The sequence below is a fragment of the Electrona antarctica genome, assembly GCF_951216825.1.
Source record: "Electrona antarctica genome assembly, chromosome: 21".
Taxonomy (NCBI): domain Eukaryota; kingdom Metazoa; phylum Chordata; class Actinopteri; order Myctophiformes; family Myctophidae; genus Electrona; species Electrona antarctica.
Genome location: NC_136802.1, coordinates 14800067 through 14821580, shown reverse-complemented (window position 1 = coordinate 14821580; position 21514 = coordinate 14800067). Strand labels below are relative to the sequence as shown.

The following is a 21514-nucleotide window of genomic DNA, read 5'->3' as shown; positions in this document are numbered from 1 at the left end:
CCAAAAGCATTTAAAAAATGCAAATGCAGGCGATTTACCGGGAGGGGGTGCTTTACGAGGCTAGGGACCCCCTGCTACATATTATTCAAATTGTGTTGGGAAAGCATCTGTGTACAGTGGTGGAAAAGGTACTACATTTTTTGTTTTACTTAAGTAAAAGTATCAATTCAGCAATATGGAAATACTCTGTTACAAGTAAAAATCTGGAATTAAAAATGTACTTCTGTAAAGGTACAAAAGTATTGCCATCAAAACGGACATAAAATTACGAAAAGTGTAAGTATTCATTCTACAGAATGTTCCGTTTCAAGTTTTCAAATGTATACAAATATTTTGAAAATAGAAGATCGCGACACATTGTGAGCTTGTAGATCGGCTATATTCTGTAGGGCTAAAGTGGTTAATGTATGTTTTGTAAAAAATAATCCTAATGTACAAACAAAGTAACTAGTAACAAAAACGTACAATATTTGGATCCGAGAAGTAGTGGAGTAGAAGTAAAAGTATTGGAAATTGGAAATACTCAAGTACATATATCTCAAACATTGTAAGATAAGTTTGAGTAAATGCATTTACCGGTAGTTACTTTACAGTACCACTACAGGGGTTTTTCAGGCCAAGGAACCCCTTAGCTGAGAGATGATGAAACAGGGACCCCCTGCTACATATTATATTAAAATTGTGATGGGAAGGCTGGAAAACATCTGTCCTTCATTTTAACCACTTTAGCTCAAACATAGCAAATAGAGGGTATGCGCATTCATAAAGTGAGTTGCAAATCGAGTGGCAAAGTGAGTTTAACCTTGTTTAATGCATCAGATAGGACATTTCTGTTTGGATGTATGGGCTGTCAAGGTCAGAAAGTATTTTTTTGCCACAGTATAGGCATTCCCACATAAATTCCCCATATGATGATGATGTCATGTGCATACCCTCTATATATTTTTGAAAAATCTTGAAAATGTGTCCAATTCTTTGAATATGTATGTTAAAGGAGCATTCAGTGATTTGGGTGATTTGGAAAAAACCCTGGTCCGCCCGGTAACAAAACCCTGGTCCGCCCGGTAACAAAACCCTGGTCCGCCAGGTAACAAAACCCTGGTCCGCCCCGGTAACAAGATGTGCACACGCTCTACAGTGGGGGCCAACAGCACGTGCACCAAGGCCTGCCCCCACTCGATCATGATTAGAGGAAGGCCCCTCTCATCCTGATTGGATGAAGGCTGGATAACCCTAGCCAAAAACGAAACCTACGGTTTTTTAACTCGAGTCGTTGCTTTTATGGGGGTCCCTGGAACAGAATATTTTGACATTTTTTAGAATCAGTCTCATGTCTTATAGTAACCCTTTTCATAGATATCATCCACAGGGGGGAAAAGGGTTGGAATGGGAACCACTGCATTACAGGAACAATGGGGAGATCAGAAACTGAGTGACCCTCTTGGAGGCTGGATGAAAGCGATGATCCTGTAGAGAGGGAGGAGGGGTTTGTAATCTTCCAATCTTACACCTCCAGTTCTGCTCACATCATCGTCAGACATATCGGAGCGGACGTGATTATCATCAAACATGCTTGATATTTATCTGGGACGGTCGCGTGCGACCAAAGAGAGATACGTCTACGAGGTGTGAAGCAGAGAGACACTTCTGGGGCATGTCTGAAGGTGGAACCACGAGCATTGTCTAGAGTTGAAAGGGATGAGAATCGGCTACTTATCTGCCTGGTGCAATAGAGCATCGCAGTCCCGCCCCCTACCAGGGCCCAGGAAATGATTCCCTGTTAATTTTCCTCATAGACATTTCAAAAAGTATTTATTTAAAGAGCTTTTAAGCCTCGTACAAAGCCAACTCGAGTCGTGACAAATCATGACAACAAACAACATTTTTTGGGCCAAACAAAGAATTAGAAAGAAGAAAAAAACAGCAGGTTCAAACACTTTTTTTGTTGTTTTTCTTCTGTGTAATTATTTGTTTGGTCCAAAATATTGCGTTTGTCGTCATGATTTGTCACGACTCGAGTTGGCATTGTCCGCGGCGTAACCGTCTTTAAATAAATACTTTGTGAAATGTCTATGGGAAAAATGCATTGGGAATTATTTCCTGGGCCTGGCGTCGTCATGAAAGGGGGCGGGACTGCGACGCTCTATAGGCTCTATGCACACAGAATAACTATTCCTGCTTCCGGGCAAGGAAGCTTACACATAATACACAAGGAAAAATCATGGTCACGTGACTGGGCTGCACCACGACGCTCTCTGTGGCAAATCTCGCAGCGGAAGTTCAAAGAAATACATTGCAGTGGATGGAGCGGCTGGAACAGCTCATTAAACAAACACTATTTATGATGAACGATTGTGACCTTTGTCATATAATCGGTTCAGGAGTATAAAAGAAGATATCACAGGTTGTTTTCCAATAACTTGCTTTTCGATGTGCACAGTACATCATTTTATTGAGGCATCTAAACAGCGGCAGGTATCGTTTCTGTCTCTGAAGTTTTGTGAGATTTGGTTGCCAGACAGTCAACGGTGGACACTAGTCTCGCGACACTTGGCACGTTCGGAAACTACAGTAGTTTGTGCTCTTTAGATACCTCTATAAAATTACACATTGTACACATCGTAAAGCAACACAGCAGACAATAATGTGTTATACAATGTGTATGTCTTCTTTAATATTCCTGAACCGATTATATGACAAAGGTCTCAATGTTTCATAAATAGAATTTGTTTATGAGCTGGAACAGCTCATGAACAAATACTATTTAGTGTACAGTGGTTCTCAATTTCAAGGACCCCCATAACTATGAGTGTTCAAATGGAACCAAATGGACCACTATACGGGTTCATTTGGTTCCACCTCTCAGAGTTACACACCCATACGGGGCCATTTGGAACTCACTCAAGGACACTTTGAGACCCACTGGTGGAGCAGAGTGTTCCCAGTGAGCCAACACGCACAATAACTGCAGCACCCTGACTCTGTTTGACCAGAATGGAGCCTTCATTAATATCATCGGTAACACCTGTGAAGAAGTAGGGAAGGGCCCCGGAAGGAAGTTATTCTGTGTGCATAGAGCCTATTGAGGCGCTGACTTTTGGCAAAAAAAACAAACAAAAAAACCCCACGAAATTTGGAGATGGACGAAATGCGTGGTGATGCATAGTTCTGCACAGCACAGACAGTGCAATCGTTATCCTGTAGTGTGCCTTGATGCAGAATTTTTTAAATATCTCGTGTGTTTCATTTTCATTTATTTATTATACCTTGCGAGAGAATTTGATTGACACTTGGCTTCATTTAAGCGAGCTGCACTGGTGTAGGACAACAGTGACACGAGCGTGGACATGAAATGGAACAGCATCTGCCGTGAATTCCCACAGCTCCTTCAACTGCTGCGACAGCACAAACACACACAGCACCTCGTCCTGACTGCAGGGCAACGCACACACACATTAAATATGAAAACCTATTAATAAATAAGGCATAGGCCACGCATTGATGAATAATAATGAGACGGGGGCACATGCTTAAGTTATTGGAAAACCTGGGTTCCTGTGTTATTCAGAGTTGGAAAGTAACTAAGTGTATGTACTCAAGTACTGTACATAAGTGTAGTTTTGTATAATGCGTAGTTATTTTGAGCTGCTTTTACTTTACTCGAGTATTTCCAATGTATTACACTTCATATTTCCTACTCCACTACATCTCAACTCCAGGCAAATGTTGCATTTTTTACTCCGCTATACAGATTATTCAGTTCACTTCAGTGTTGTTTATTTCCAGCTCTTTTGGACGATGCATTGTGATATTGCGTTGTGAGCTTGTAATTTGCTTTGCGAATGTTGGTCCCAGAATTGAGATGGGGGGACTCTAGGCTTCAAGTAGTTGCATTAAAGGTCTGGTGACATAAAAAAAGAAAAATGTTTTTGTTATTTTTCTTCTTCTTTCTTTTTTTCTTCTGAGCTCAATTGCACCCAAAAAAACTTTTAACATTTCTGTAGCCTGAGGTTTTCTGGTTGCCTGGGGTGCTCTGATTTGCCTGTGGACTGTGATGTAACAGTCCACAAATCCCATATAAGACAGCAGATGCCACTGTTAGTTCAGGTTCAGTTCAGGTTGTGTGGGTTGTGTGGGTGTAATTGAGGTCATAAAACCTAAAATAAAAATAAAAATAAATGACAATGAATGTCATGAAACCTTTAAAAAATAAATCAAACTTGTGTGAAGTGAGGGGCGCTCTTATCATCAACTTCCGTGCAAAGCCAATCAAATCATCACATTCCGTGCTACAAACAGACACACAAAGTTGTGGAACTTCTCCCACCACCAATGGCATTAACCGTCCATCCATACCTGCCCTGTGCATGATGGGAACTTTAGTGTATTTCTTCCCCAAGAAGGTGCGTTTATCTCCGTGGTCCACGCTGAACTCTCTCTCCCACAGCCCTGAATAGAAAGACATGACAGCCAGACAGACAGACAGAAAGACAGACAGAGGTCAGAGCCAGTTTAAATGCGGGATTCTCCGCATGGACGGGCCCTTAGAGAAAATATTGAAATGCGCAAGTTACAGTACATGCGGGGGCGGGAGGACACCAGGCTTCACCCGGGGGCACCCATTCATGAAGGCGAGGAGGGCTATGTGTCGGTCGCCCCCCACACCCCATTGACACCGGCTCATCAAACATTGATATACAGAGTGCATTGAAAGAGCCTATATATATTGCTCTCCGTAAAACCGCGTGCGGAGGGTTATACGGTGGCGGTTATGAGGTCTAGGGAGGTCACACTTCCTCATTCACCACGGTGGCCGTGCTCGGCAACGCCCCGCCCCCCGTGACTGAGAGGACAGGAGATGAGTGGAATTGGTCGGGCGGTAATAAACGCGCTCGGTTGCAGCACTGCCTTCCTATGCTGCCAAACGCCAGTGGTGCAAGTAACTAAGTACATTTAGTAAAGTACTGTACAATTTTGAGGTATATTTTTTATTTTACTGGAGTATTTCCAATTTCCAATACTTTGACTTCTACTCCACTACATCTCGCCGATCTCGGATCAAAAATATTGCACTTTCACTCCACTGCATTTATTTAAAAACGTGGAGTAGAAGTAAAAGTACAGAAAATTGGAAATACTAAAAGAATAAGCACCTCAAAATTGTAATTAAGTACAGTACTTGAGGAAAGGTACTTAGTTACTTAATGCCAATGAGACACAGAGTGAGCCGACAGAAATGATGCCATCTTATAATGAGAATTAGTGAGGACCAATTATATGAACATATGGTTGAGAATGGGCAAAGTGCTCGCTTAAGTGATTAAAGCCAGACAAAGACAATATCTAATCTCTTATCACAATAAAGATAGAATATCCATATTGCCCGGCCCTAGCATGAATCTGACACCTGATAGTGGTGGCCTTCGCACAGTGGTGTCAAGTAACTAAGTACAGCTTTGAGGTATTTGTACTTTACTTGAGTATTTCCAAAATCCAAAAAGAATTGCTTCTACTCCACTACATCTCAGATCCAAATATTGTACTTTTACTTTTTTTACTTTTACTCCACTACATTTATTTGACAGCTTTAGTTACTTGTTACTTTGTAGATGTGGAATATTATTAAAGAACATACTGTACAGTACCCACGTCAGCCCTATATACATTTTGGCTATTTTCAAATGATTTTTATACATTTGAAAACTTGAAATGAGACATTCGGCATAAAGACTACTTTCTACTTTTGGTACTGTAAGTGCATTTTGATGCCAATACATTTGTACCTTTACTCAAATACATTTAAAATTCCAGACTTTTATATTGCAGTATTGGTAGTTTTAGTAAAAACTTTTTACTTCACTGCCCTTCGCATGTAAACCGGCTCACCTCGGCTCACTTCGGAGCAAGGCCGGCCAATCACGGCAGGCGGTGCGCGGGAAAGGAATTTGTTCTTCCAAGACATGCAAACACAAGCCACCCGTCTGCTGTTACACACACTCTGGAGGAGGAAGAAACGGGATCCCATTTTTCTTTTTCTTTTTTTTTTCTATTTTAACCTGGGTGGCATTCGGCAGTGGTGAAAATAAATACTCAAGGTTTTTTTAAAGTATCAATACTGCAATACAGAACTACTCTGTTACAAGAAAAAGTCCGGAAATACTTGAGTAAAAGTACAAAAGTATTGACATCCAAATGCACTTCAAGTAGGAAAAGTAAAACTACTCATTATGCAGAAAGTCCCATTTCAAGTTTTCAAATGTATATGCGTTGCGATGCGACACATTGTGAGCTTGTAGATCTGCTATATTGAAAAAGAAGGGACTCCCGCACACTGTCTTCAAATGCAGTGAAATTGTTTATTAGGGAACCAGCAATGTTGCGGCCTATACAGCCTTCATCAAGCTATCTTGATAAAGATAGATACGAGATATTATCTAGCATTGCGTAGCGACCGAGGGCCCTGCTTTACGGTAAATATGAGCGTGATGATTAAACACGTTAAAAGCGTTCCTGGCCACAAGGGATTTCATGAAATACACGTTAATTTAAGTCCGTGGCATTCAATGAGTACTAAATGTACTTAAGTTACTTTCCACCACCAGCATTCGTCCGCTGCAGTAACATGTGGGAAAGGTGACAGCAGTCAAAGCGAGCTCCCAAGTCTCTCTGCATGTTTGTGTGTGTCCAAAAACGCTATGATGAGGTGATACCTGGCAGAAGTATTACCTGGCCAGTAGTCAAAGCAGGCGAGGCGTGCTGATTTGGGCCAAGGTGTGAGGCTGTGTGGACAAGCGCTGTGTCTAGACAAGCGCACCGTGCTTCCTGGCCGAGTACTGCTTCATCCAGTGATGTAACTAAGAACATTTACTCAAGTACTGTGCTGAGTATTTCCACGTTTCAGTACTTTTACTTCTAGGTGTGTTTTTTAGTTTACTGGGAAGTTGGATTCGATCCCCGGGCGGGCCATACCAAAGACTGTAAAAATGGGACCCAGTGCCTCCCTGCTTGGCACTCAGCATCAAGGGTTGGTTTGTAAGTCCCTGCAACATACTATAGTGTCATGTCAGGGGGTGTACTTGTACATCAAGCTGCCTCACGCTACAGAAACAGGAGACAGGCTCCTGCCTTATGGGCCTCATGGCTCGGCAAGGCTTACTATATACATTTGAAAAGTTGTGAAATGGCAAATGGGACAAGCTGCATAATGAGTATACTTTCTACTTTTGGTACTTTAAGTACATTTTGATACCAATACTTTTGTACTTTTACTTTTTTTAAATTTTCAATTTTTACTTGTAACAAGAGTATCTCTACATTTTCACCACTAGCTTTATCTCCCAGCCGTGGCCAGCCCCGCAGAGGAGGTCCGGCCTTACTCGAAACCCCAACCCATTAATACCCAATCCCTCCCGACAATAAACAAAGAGACAATTGCAATCTCGGAGAAAGAATAAAGCCCATGGCATTCTCCAGCCCATACGCCGAAACGTCGGGAATACATAAAAGAGAAAAGAGGAAGAGAGAGAATCAATGAGGCCGGCCCCGCCGCTCTCCTCCCGCTCATCAACTTTCGATTACGAGCGGTCGTGGTATTTCAGAAGCCATTATTAGAGGTTACATATGTGAGGACGTGTTGTTTCACCTCGTGTGTAGTGTACGTTTTTCTCTGCTTTTCTTTTCTTTTATCCCCCCCCCCCTCCCCCATTCTGAGAGATCTTATATTTCTGTGCCCCACTGTTTGTTTGTCTAAAAACAGGCACAGAGCCTGAATTAATTAACAAGTATGGACTGAAACTCCCAAGGTAGGCCTCCCTCACTCCCTCGCCCCATCTCCCCTTTCTCCTTCTCTCCTCCTCCTCCTCTCTCTGTCTTTCTTCCTTTCTTCCCCCTCCTCTCTCTCTCTCTCTCTCTCCGCTATCTTTCTCCCTCCCCTCTCTCTCTCTCCGCTATGTTTCTCTCCGTCTCTCAGGGGTTTCTTCACTTCGTTCACACTGCTTTGTCCGCCAAAACCACCCAGAAGTCTCTCTGTCTCATCACATTTCCTCTCGTTCAACAACAGCCCTCACTCTCCATTCTGTTTCCTTAACATCACTCGCCGCTACACTGATTTCCTGTCCACTAATTGTCGTCCCCCTCCCCTCTCTCTCTCTCTCTGAGTCATGCATACAGCCAAGAGAGTGGGGGTGGGATAGTGTCTCCCCCTTCCCACCCCTCGATTCTCTTCAATAATTAACTAGAAGGAGCGAGAGGGAAGCAAACAGACAAACAAACAAACAAACAAACAGAGGAAGCAGATGCTTTTGCCACGGCAAAAGAATTCCCCACCATTATTATCGTTCTCCGAGACCGCTGCGTCATCGATTCATCGCGTGCCGAGTGTTGCCTCAGGACCCCTCCGGAATCAAAGACAAAACTCAACGAAGAGGAAAAGAAAAAGTCACCGCAACGACAGACACAAACTATCGACTGCATTTGAATTATACATCAAAACTAAAGGAATTCAATTTGCGGTAATCTAATTTGAAGAGCCCCAACCTGCCGGGTAATCTAATTTGTATATTTCCTCCGCAAAAAAATTAATGAACGGACCAACGAGGGTTCAACAAAAAAAATAAAACTAATTTTCATAATGAAGTCAAAACATCAAACAAAGAAAATTAATTAAATTGCTTATCAACGTTCAGTCTGTCAGCGAATGTTATTTTCCGAGGGCCTGTCTGTCTGTCTGCCACCTGTTCTCTCCTCCAAAAAGCCTGGTTTATACGTCGTGGTACGACGGCGTCACGCACCAAATAGTAGCTGGATCTACAAGGCTTGTAGACGAGAGGAAGATAATACCTGGAAAGAGAGAGAGAGAGGGAGAGAGAGAGGGAGGGAGAGAGAGGGGGTAGTAACAGCAGTGGTGGAACATTTTTTACAAGTAAAAGTCTTGAATTCTAAATGTTCTTGAGTAAAAGTTCAAAAGTATTGGCTTCAAAATGTACTTAAAAGTATCAAAAGTAGTCATTGTGCAGAATCTCCCATTTCAAGTTTTCAAATGAAAACTGAGAGAGATAGACAGCCGCAATGCGACACATTGTGAGCCAGAACATCGGCTATTTTCAAATAGCCGAAAATAATAGCCGAAATATATAGGGCTGAATGTTTTGGAAATAATGATCAAAATCTACAAATTAACTAGTAACTAAAGTTTTCAAACAAAGTCAAATATTTGGATCCGAGATGTAGTGGAGTAGAAGTAAATGTTTTGCGTGTGGGAAATACTCAAGTACAATACTGAGTATACTGTACTGTCCACCACTGAGCAACAGATATAATGGTATGAACAGCAGGGCCGCTGGGGACTGGTGGGGGAGTGAGACGGGGAAGAGGAGACGTACGGCAGCAGACAAGACAGATGACGCCCGCAAAGCGCCCGGTGGCCGGAAACAAAGAGACTGCGAAAGTGTGTGCCGCGGAACGGGGGAGGAGGATGCGGTTTGGTGCATTGTGTCTTCTTTTTTCCCCTAAAAAACTAGAACAAACCTGAGCCTTTCCCTCACACACCTGCAGGCTTCGGGCATGCACACACATTTTGAGGGGCCAGTGCTCAAGTGAAAAAAGGGTACTTACTACTTAAGTGTGTGAGATTTATATATTTTGGGGGCATAAATAATATATTATACGCTTTTAATCCAGAATTGATCTATGTCACCATGGGCCAAGAATATTCTTACAGAACTAACCGTTATTTTTCATTTTGTGAAATGGGACATTCTGCACAATGGCTACTTTAAGTACATTTTGATGCCACGACTTTTGTACTTATTTTACTCAAGTGCATTTTGAATTCCCGGACTTTTACTTTCGTACCAGAGTATTTCTATATTGCGGTATTGATACTTTTACTCAAGTTAGTACTTCTTTCCACCACTAGCTGCGAACCATGCACCCCGGGGTGTTAGCAGTGCTCCAACAGGGGGCGCCACCACGCAACAACGACCAGATCAGGGGCTCTTCAAACACATTGAAGCCTGCAGCAAAAAGCTAAGCGAGTCCGTGCCACCGTGGCCGCTCTCACAAAAGGAGCAGATCAGAGCCCGGGCTCTGCTCTGCGGCAGACTTGGAGCGCTCCGAGCACAGATGTTGGGCACGGCGCCGCCACGGGGAGAGAGTCTGGACACTTGTTACTCAATTATTTAAGATGACACATTGCCCCATCCCCCCCCCCCCCCGGCGGAAGATGAATGCGCTCTCAGTGACAGACCCCAGAATCATTCTTTATCTGCTGTGTCCACCAGCTGGGGTCCAACGGATGGCCCGCGCGCACGAGCACCCCCCTCGTGCACGCGCCCCCCCTCACGTGTGTGCGTGCGTGAACACAGGTGGGGCGAGGCTGGCAACCCGGTGGCTTTGATGGACGAGTTGGCGAGCGCACAGTCGGAGCTATAGCTCCGTGAGCACTGACACAGACCCACGGGCACGCACGCACGCACACACGCTAATATTAATCACAATGAACCGTCAAACCCAGGAAATTAACTCATTGCTGGACCGGCCCCTCCAATAGAGTGCTCTGGCCGTTACAGACAAACTGCCGCATTTCAACACCATTCTTATTGTTCACGCCTGGCTAGCGATGTGATGAGCTTCACTGTCCAGCCAAACACTTATGCCATGGTTGTCTGCACATAGCTACATGAAACATGCAACCACTTGGCTAGACTCGCTAGAGGAGGATTTGAGTGACCCGTTTCTGTTAGAAAGAGGTAAATGGTGTATTTATAGATAGAATATACTCTTTGGGGTGGTTTTTGTCACATTATGTAATATATTATGTATACTGTAGGTGAAATTCGTCCTCTGCATTGTACCCATCCTATAACAACTATAGGAGCTGTGAGTAGCCACTGGATTCTACGGCACTCTGGGAGCAATTTGGGGTTACGAGTCTTGCTCAGGGACACAGATCGACACATTGCTGGCCTGGAATCGTACCTGGGACAACCAGGGGGTCTGGCTCCCCGAGGGCTCACGAACGACTAACCACTCAGCTATGGTAGACCAGGGGTTCTCAACGTTTTGGCTGGGGAGTCGGGACCACCCCCAATACAAACTGACAAAAATAACCTTAATAATAGAGAAAATATATCATAAATGAATACTGAAACCAGATATAACCATTAAGGAAGGTTTTATGCATGCTATGTGTACTATGTAAACTCTTCATTTCCATTTTCCAAGTTGCAAACATTTTTTTTTTAAATAATTGAAAATAATTTGGGGACCCCCCAAAATAATTTGGCGACCCACAGGTTGAGAACCCCTGATGTAGACTAGAGCCTTTGTCCAAACATGTTATACAAATTACATTGATACATTCACACATGGGAAGTAAACAGGAACCTTTCGATTCCCTAAGGTTCCTGTTGCAAGCGTGCTAATCTTAACACGAATCTGCACAAGCCATATGCTTTCTTGGGTTTAAAATTTAAATCCTCTTAGCAGACCTTGTATTGAACTGTAATTTCCTGTGCTTTACTGTTTTTCCCCAAACTGTTAACTCTTTGAGAGTTTCAAGGATTTCTATATAGTTTTTAGACTTCTCTATGGCAGAATGGCGTTTTTGAATGATTTATTGAAAATTCTCTGCTGTGAATGTGTGACAACGAAAGACCTTCAGAGAAAGCTTGGCTTGTCTGCTTCCAGGAAAAAAATGAACTGAGTTGATAAAATGTTTAGTTTGTGTGTTGGAAGCCATTTAAAAGAGCCTGCATTTACACTGGGTAGTGTTTCTAGGACAACAAAAAAAGTTATGCCCGGTTGAAGTTTTATTTTCTAAATAACTTTTTTTCTGCTGGGCGTACATAGCCATGCAATATCTCATTTTAAAGGGTGAGTTGTCTAGTTCAATTAAAATAAAATAAAAAGTTTCTCACATGTACCACTGTAGATATTTTGCCATCTATAAATAGCATGGTCAGTCATGATCAATCTGACCTATCCAGCTAAAAGTCCCCCTAGCTCTGAAATGGAACATCATATAAACTCAATTCTTTTTTGGGGTAAAATTAGACATTCTAACGCACATTTTGATATATACCATGTTTACATAGTCTTACCAGTACCTTGTCTATTCATGCATGTATCTCAAAAACCTGTTGTGAAGAAACAGTTTTGATAAAAAACACATCCAAGGACATTGTTTTTGATATGACTTTGTGCCCATGATATGTATCAAAATATAGACTTGAATGTATACTGTATTATAACAAAAAAATTGGGTTCTTACCATCTACCGTTACAGAGTAAATCACAGTTGAAACTCGCTTAGTCAAACCATAAACCTCAGAATAGTGAACAAAATAGCCATGACAGGTCTAACTCATTGTAAAAGCTTGTCTTTTATTTTTTATGACTAACATAATACAATTATAATAAATATTAGGGAAAATAAATAGGCCTACATACAAAACAGTTGTCCCCAAACTCCCCAGTGTCCCCAAACCACTGCATTCCAGTTGTTCTTGACGGTGTGTGTGTGTGTAGGCTAAATTTAAAAAAAACAACAACTGAAATGAATGAATGCATCCGGTTCAGTGTCGGAGAACTCCATCGTAGTCTTGACTCTTCGTCTTCATCATCATCATCATCATCCTCCTCCTCCTCCTCATCTGATGCCAGTTCTAAATATATAAAAATAAACATTTAGCTGTAGTCAGCCCGGCCAATAGCCAGTTGGGGGGGGGGGGGGGGGGGGGAACGTAGGCTATCTGACATCATCGTCATCATCATCATCACACGGAGACACACTAAACAATGTACAATCATGATTGTGTACAATATACAATGAATGCAATTATCATGCAAGCTCAGACGTCAATGAAACGTCATACAGATCTTATATAATACGCTACTGTTAGCTTCACTCCCCGTCCCCCCTCCGATCCTTGTAGCAAGGTCATCATAACCAACCACGCGTTGCTTCAGTAAACGATGCATGTTTGTTCTCCGTCTTTGTAGACAGTAAATAAAAAGGAGCGAACATTACTCTAAAGATCAGATCGCCTATAAGGCACGCTACAATATAAAATACTTGTACTGCCATGCGTGCATGCCTGCTACGATACATTTGTACTGCACCAACCAACCGATCAACACCAACCCCCCCTCCAACCATTAGCCAGCACCAATGCACCGACCAACACCATTAGCCAGCACCTTTGGTGCTGGCTAATGGCTGGGGGCCATCGTGGTGAGTCATTCTGGCGTCATGATCTGACTAGTAGTAGTAATTATCCAAGCATCTATTTGTAGCGATCATCTTATGATTTCTGATCACTATAGAAGGGCATTTTCTACAATAAGATTACCTCAAAACATTCCGGGTTGATCGTCTTCTTCAATGGTTTCCCGGTATAGCTCATCGGACGACGATGGGGAGACAATGAAAAAAGGAGGGAGGGAGCAGCGAGTCTCGCTGTAAGCACTGGACCAGGGCTACTCCGCCTGGAGAAGGCGACTGGGACGCGTATGGATCAATACTACTACCACAAAACTCGCTCAAATAAATAGTACTGCTTTAAACTTTTTCTGCTAGAAAATCGCTCGGGCGAGACGGCAAAACAGGCAAAGCAATGAAAACTATGAAGACTCCCTCTGCCCCCACTGTTTACAGGGGGTGGGACCAGCTTCCAATGGCAACACGTACACGTGTGTCACGTGACACGGGTTTTCTGGGTAATGTAGTTGGAATATAAGCTCAGGAATTTAAACAGCGCTTCGGAGCATATTAATATGTTTAGATTCATCAAAAACTGTGAAGACGCCAATTGGCGTCATTGATCATTTACGGAATTCTGATGAAGACGCCAATTGGCGTCTTTCATCTTCTAAGGGTTAATAGAGTATTCAATCAATCAAAGACTCAATTGATAATGAAGTAATCAAGTGACGTGTTTTCATTCAACTATAATTGATTCCCATAAGCCAGGGGTGTCCAAAGTGCGGCCCGCAGGCCACATGCGGCCGGGGGAAGAATTGTATGCGGCCAGCGGCTTCACACCTGAATTGTATTGTGAACGGCTCGCCCAACAGTATGGGACATTTTTACAGTTTTTTTATTCACCTTTCCCAGAGTATTCCTTCATTGTTGTCTCATTCTGAAGGGGTCAAAGAAAGGCTATTATATCTTATTTTTTACCTTGCACGTCTGGTTATATTTGGTAATATAGTCGGCCCTTGGGTGATTTCATATTTTCTAATATGGGCCCCTTAATAATAATAACTATGTAGGTCATGCACACTATTTCTCCTCACCTTTAAAACGCAGGGCGCTGGCCAGTATGAGGGCGCCCGCCTTGGCCTGGATCTGGGCGCCTAGAGGAGGGACCCCGTCTGGCCCGCCGAGGCCAGCCTGGGCCCAGGCGTGGAGCTGCTTCAGGAGGTCGGCCTGGGAGTCTCCCTTCCACAGAGGCTGATGCTGCACCCCGAACATGGCCTGGACGTAGTGTTCTTTTTGTGATTAGTATTTTATTGGATTTTCTTTTTCAGACACAAACACAACACCCACAATACCAGTAACAACAATACAGAACAAACAAACGAAGAAAAAAAAAAAAAAAAAAAAAAAAAAAGGTTTGACACAAATCGACAGTCACATTACAAAGAAAAAAAAGAAAAGAAAAGAAGAAAAAAAGAAAAGAAAACACAACTAGGAGGGAAGGAAGGGGAGGGAGGCTGTGTTCTTCTCGATAGAGACATATATGAGCAGGCGAAGCAGCCTGGACGTAGTGTTGATTTTGACAGCAACATTTTTATTTGGTTTTAGTCTAGTTTTAGTTGATTTAGTATATAATTTAGGATATTATTTCATGTGTTGTTTTTTTTAGGGTTATTGTTCAAGTTACTTAACTGTACAACCACCTTAAAGGTAACAAAAACTAAAAGAAAAAGGAGTAATAGAACATTTAGACCAAAATACTTTTTGGCTAACGAAACGGTCGTTCTACAAAAGTATAAATGAAGGTATAGAACTGCAAATCATAGAATGCGCATTCACTGTACCACACTATATATATGATAAGGCATTTTATCAAAATATTTTATCACAATACAATATTTATCACCATATCGCCCACCCCTACTTTTAGTCGACGAACTTGACACTACCTTGATGTCTTCGGCGAAGGCCTGGTCCACGGACGGAGCGTCCTTGGAGAAGAGGGCCGAGGCGCTGTGGAGGTGGAAGCTGCTTCCGTTGGCCTCCTCCCTCCAGAGGGTCCTCAGCGCCCCGGATAAAGCCTCCTCCCAGTCCCCGGCCCCCGCTGCAGCCTCGGGGGAAGAACAACAGTGGTGTAAAGTCTCTAATAAGTACATTGTCTGTACTGTACGTAAGTAGAATTTTGAGCTATTTCTAGTTTGCTTCATGGGCATCAAATTCCAATACTTTTACTTCTACTCTACTGCTACATCTCAGAGGCAAATATTGCACTTTTACTCTACACTTCTACTTTTACTCTACATTTATTTGAAAACTAGTTACTAGTTACAAAGGGAGTCTACCAACTCATGACTCTGATGAAGACCACAAGGTCGAAACGTTAGTCGGTCTGTATACTTAGCACCTAATACATGACTCTGATGAAGACCACAAGGTCATTCTGTATACTTAGCACCTAATACATGACTCTGATGAAGACCACAAGGTCATTCTGTATACTTAGCACCTAATACATGACTCTGATGAAGACCACAAGGCCGAAACGTTAGTCATTCTGTATACTTAGCACCTAATACATGACTCTGATGAAGACCACAAGGTCGAAACGTTAGTCATTCTGTATACTTAGCACCTAATACATGACTCTGATGAAGACCACAAGGTCGAAACGTTAGTCGCTCTGTATACTTAGCACCTAATACATGACTCTGATGAAGACCACAAGGTCAAAACGTTAGTCGGTCTGTATACTTAGCACCTAATACATGACTCTGATGAAGACCACAAGGTCATTCTGTATACTTAGCACCTAATACATGACTCTGATGAAGACCACAAGGTCATTCTGTATACTTAGCACCTAATACATGACTCTGATGAAGACCACAAGGCCGAAACGTTAGTCATTCTGTATACTTAGCACCTAATACATGACTCTGATGAAGACCACAAGGTCGAAACGTTAGTCATTCTGTATACTTAGCACCTAATACATGACTCTGATGAAGACCACAAGGTCGAAACGTTAGTCGCTCTGTATACTTAGCACCTAATACATGACTCTGATGAAGACCACAAGGTCAAAACATTAGTCGGTCTGTATACTTAGCACCTAATACATGACTCTGATGAAGACCACAAGGTCAAAACGTTAGTCGGTCTGTATACTTAGCACCTAATACATGACTCTGATGAAGACCGCAAGGTCGAAACGTTAGTCGCTCTGTATACTTAGCACCTAATACATGACTCTGATGAAGACCGCAAGGTCGAAACGTTAGTCGATCTGTATACTTAGCACCTAATACATGACTCTGATGAAGACCACAAGGTCGAAACGTTAGTCATTCTGTATACTTAGCACCTAATACATGACTCTGATGAAGACCACAAGGTCGAAACGTTAGTCGGTCTGTATACTTAGCACCTAATACATGACTCTGATGAAGACCGCAAGGTCGAAACGTTAGTCGGTCTGTATACTTAGCACCTAATACATGACTCTGATGAAGACCGCAAGGTCGAAACGTTAGTCGATCTGTATACTTAGCACCTAATAAAAGGCTCTAAGGGACCAGTCGAAATTTAGAAAAGGGGGCCCTGGAGGAAAATAGGGGAGGGCCATGTCTTTTTAATTTTAGTCAGAGGGAGGGTGAGCTAATTTTATTTCGAGTCCAAGGGAGGGTGATCCAATTTTGATAATAAAATAGTCCGGGTTTTATATATATATATATATCTAATACTACAGCTTTTCTGAATTAAAGTACAACTTTGGTCAACGATACCCCTCTGTTGCTTTCACTTGGTTCTTCCCAACAGGACCGGTTTTCATTGTTCCCCCTGTGTCAATCATTGTGCTTGGCCTATCCAAGTGTGTAAGTACACACTGCAACCCCCACTTTTCAATAGCTTCCATAGCTTGGAACGCCAGGGCTCCACCGGACGCGTTGCGTCTCCGTCGCGTGCGTCAAAAAACGCACCGGTTCAATTTTAATGCACGCGTCGCGTCTCCGTCAACGCAACGCGGGCAGTGGAGCCACCCTTCATTGATTAAAAAGGGAACATTCCCTGACGGTGACGGAGACGCGACGCTGACGCGCCCGGTGGAGCCCTGGTGTTAGGCGTTAGACTACGAGACCATTGTCCGTGTTGGCCGTGAGTTCAAATCTCACAGCGGACAGTTTTTTTTCGCGATTTTTGCGGTCACTTTATTTTCTCACATATTAAAAACGCTAGCAGATTAAAGTTAGGAATAAATAATACTCAGGTAAATGTGATATTAATTAATAGGGGAGGGTGATTCCTTTTTGTTTAATCACCTGGGGAGGGGACTGGATTTTTATTTTCATTCACAGGGAGGGTGATGGTATTTTATATCAGGACACATACATTTCCTCCAGGGGTACCCCTATTTAAATTTCGACCGGTCCCTAAATGTCCGTGCTGCTCCAGTGTCCTCTCCTCCTTCTGCTAGTTACTAGTTACTTTGTAGATTTTGATTATTATTACAAAACATACATTAAGCACTTCAGCCCTATATACATTTCTGCCATTTGAAAATAGCCGATCTACAAGCTCACAATGCGTCGGCTGCTATTTTCAAAGGATTTTTTATACATTTGAAAGCTTGAAATTAAACATTCTGCATAAAGAGTACTTTCTACTATTGGTACTTTACATACATTTTTATACCAATACTTTTGTACTTTTACTCAAGTAAATGTTTATTTCCGGACTTTTACTTGTAAACTGAGTATTTCTACATTGCAGTATTGATACTTATTACTTAAGTAAAAACATGTGAGTACTTTTTCCACCACTGAAGAAGAAGAAGAAGGAGATGAGGACGGGGCGGGGGTCTTGAGGAGGTCCCGGAGCTGGCTGGAGGTGTTGCCACCGGAGCCTCTGCCCAGCGCGCCCAGGGAGCACGCCAACAGCAACGGGGAGAAGACGGTGTTGATGTGGGAGGAGGAGGAGGAGGGGGAGGCGGGTGCGCGCAGAGCACGGTACACGCGCAGACCCACCGCCCAGCTGGGGTCCCCGAGGGGCGACGGAGGGCGGCGAGGTGGTGGCGGTGGGGGTGGGCTGGCAGGGGCGGCAGCGGCAGGGGTCTCCTGGGATGAAGCGTCGACTGCGTCGTTGGCCACCCCCTGCAGCGATAGGAGCGCTGCTGGCACGGAGATGAGGATGACGAGGAGAGAGATGGAGAGCGTAGGCAGCATGGCAGACCTGGAGGAGAGAGAGATAAACACCATCAAAACTGTTGCCGTGTGTTAATAAATATGTTCCATTCCGTCAATATGCTACTCTCTCTCTCACACACACACACGCACACACACACACACAAGAGACAACACAAGCACCATTAAAATGCTAGTTTAGATTATGCTCACAGCAAATAAATAGCTTACTCATGTGCCCCTTTGCAAAGACATTGTTTCAGATCATGTAATAAAGTCTTTAAAGTGCTAGCCTGGGGGCCATCCCTCTCACAGCATGGTGACTCCCACTGCTTCCAATCCACACACACAGACTGCATGCTAACTATCTCTCTGTTTGCTTAATTGCTTGTACAGTACACAGAAACTAAGTTTAAAGTAAAGTCTCCTTCATCAGTGTGCTTTACTGCTTTTGTTTTAAATGGATCACACCCACTGCACCAATACAGTGCGTTATAATTAGTGTGTTAGTGTTTTTTTGTTTTGTTTTTAAGCCTGAACGGAATGATGAAAAGGAGAATGAAGCAAAGCGTTTGTTTCCTTTCAACGCCCCCCTCCCACCACCGCCTACTCTTTGAATTCGCCAAGCCGATGACAGAATGACGCTCAACATCTGTTTCCCCACTTTATTATGATATCCGAAAGCCTCTGGGAAAAAAAGGAAAGGTTGATGTTTACTCCAAAATTACCGTTTAATTAATTCAGAGTTTCTTCCTCCAGTCCTCCTCAGCTGCGACGCTGTCCTTGGAAGTGATTTTGAGGGGAAGTGAGGCAGGGCTGCGCTCAGACGTGGCAGACACACACAGACGTGTTCATACACATTTTTCTGCCCTTTTGGGGAGTGAGAGCGCTTTTTCACAAACTTCCACACAGCCACAACAAACCAGCTTTGTTGTAGGTGACGGAGGGCTAGGCTACTAACCTCGCCCACCAGGCTTTCCACCACCTCGGAGGAAAACTAGGCTACTAGCTGTCGTCAGTGTTGCCATGTCTGCTTATTATAAGCGACTTTGGGCTTCTTTTTCTGTAATGTTGCGTAAATAGGCCTATTGGAAATTGGAATTGATTGATTGAAATATTTATTAACAGTTTGCAGAATTACAGTACATTTCAAGCACAAACTCAATACAAAGGCTGTTAACTGTGAGTGGACGACCCAATTAAGCATTACACTTGTTTACAATAGGGTCCACCATGTTCAATTCATCAAAACATTTAGAGACGTACAAATAGCGGCAAATTGTGGCAGCGGTGGCCGAACGGATAGCGGAGCGGTCTTGATACCGGAAGGTCGCCAGTTCGAATCAGCGGTCCGACACGTTAAAATTACCACCGCTAAAGTGCCCTTGAACAAGGCATTGAACCACTACGATGAAATGTTCTATGAGCAGGGCCTGGCTGGAAACAAGTTCTTGAGCTTAGCCCATAATGGAGGTAAAAAGGGAAAAGAAACATATACAGTGAGGGAAAAAGGGGTGGGGGGGGATTCAGATTTTACGGGGGACAGTTTCGAATTGCAGCCGTCCGTAGGTGCCCTTTGAGAGCGGTTTTGAAGGAGTCAAGGGATTTGCATGTCTTAATGACTGTTGGTAGGGCGTTCCACATTTTGGTGGCATAGGAGCGAAAATAATTTAGTCCCTTGTTTGTGCTGAATCTGGGTTGTACATGGTTCGTTGCACTCCCTCTGGTGTTGTGGGTGTGGACTTCGTTACTCTAGTAAAGTACAAATAGCACAACATTGTACTTAATTACAGTACTTAAGTAAATGTACGTATAGTTACTTGAATACTTTCCACCACTGGTAAATATTGGCAGTTGCAGGTTTGGGGGGCTTGTTTCTAAAGTGTATAGTTGCTTATTTGGGCTTTCCTCACATTTCCACGCCAAGTGGGCGGGGTCTTTGGGCTGGATCCAGGCTACCTGGGCCCCACATTAATGTATTTGTCCAAAGGACGCTACATCTACAAATATGTTGTGCCAGGGACACGACCCTCGCCCATACCAGAGTCCAGATTTGAGTTGTTATATATATAGTCCTATATTCTACATTTGTTTCCAAGATTATTTTGAAAATAGCCTATCTACAAGCTCTCAACGCTACGCGAGCTTGTAGATCTGCTATTTTCAAAATAGCCGATGTTTTCTTTGGGCTTGTTTTCATAGACATGGCTACTTATTTCTCTCACACAATCTGGCAACACTGGCTGTCGCTTTATAATTGCCGAAGTCAACCGTCGCAGCAAGCGTCTCGCAGTGGAGTGGCTTAATCAGCTTCAACCTCACAAAAGTGATCTTCTTACCTTATGATATGTTATGGATTCATTGCTTATTGATTTGAATAGCAAATAACCCACAAATCATGCATGGTCAAAAGACAATAAGTTAGTCAATAAGTTAAAACAAAGTGAGTATAGCAGCCCAGGACTTTCCATTGCTCACAGATGAAACAATAGCATGAGAAAAGATAAGGCATTCGTGATTTGTCTATAAAAATCATAGACTGTAAAAAAATAGATAAAAATGCATAAAAACGCCCATGGCAACTATGAACTATCAGCCTACAATTATTATTATTATTATTATTATTATTGGGCTACTGCTATAACAGTGTAAACTATTGCATTAACCGCGTGTGGAATATTTCTTTCCTTTTCTTTATTTGGATGGACGTCAAGAAAGTGGACCTGCTGCGCTCTCGTGGGTTGTAGTTCAGAAGACTCCCAAGCGGGGTCGCTAATGGTCTTCTAAGGGCCTATAGGTCGGATGACCCTATGCGATCTGGTGTAGTATAGAGCAGAGCCTATTACATGGCTCTGGTAGGGCAGGATCTGTATCTGCTGAGAAAAATGGAACAGACCAATTCAAGCCTAAGACTTTAATACTGTATGTCTGGCGCCTCTAAAACCTTCCCCTCTACATTGTAGCCTGCAACTCAGTGTTTCATTTTATGAAATAGGCTATCTCCCTATTGGTTCTCTTACTTTGATTGATTGATTGAATAATTAACATTTTGCAGGGGGGGAAAAGCACAGGAAAGTAAAGTTCAGTAAGATCTGCTAAAAGGATTTATAACCCAAGAAAAGCACTATTGCTT

General features: G+C 43.0%; 1 protein-coding gene across 2 annotated transcripts in view; it reads right to left on the bottom strand.

Moving 5' to 3' along the window:
- Window positions 1–19351, bottom strand: part of serpinh2 (serine (or cysteine) peptidase inhibitor, clade H, member 2) — a 39543-nt gene extending 20192 nt beyond the window's left edge. The window contains exons 1-5 of one of the 2 annotated variants that reach the window (XM_079490519.1): window positions 19110–19351; window positions 18010–18430; window positions 15151–15312; window positions 14299–14479; window positions 4357–4449 (exon numbers count right to left, since the gene is read on the bottom strand). In XM_079490519.1, the coding sequence (XP_079346645.1) occupies window positions 4357–4449; window positions 14299–14479; window positions 15151–15312; window positions 18010–18423 (850 nt within the window). In that variant the 5' untranslated portion in view covers window positions 18424–18430; window positions 19110–19351. Of the gene's footprint in view, window positions 1–4356; window positions 4450–14298; window positions 14480–15150; window positions 15313–18009; window positions 18431–18612; window positions 18720–19109 lie in introns of those variants that run through there. The other variant, XM_079490520.1, reaches the window with a different exon arrangement.
- Window positions 19352–21514: the final 2163 nt, after the last annotated feature.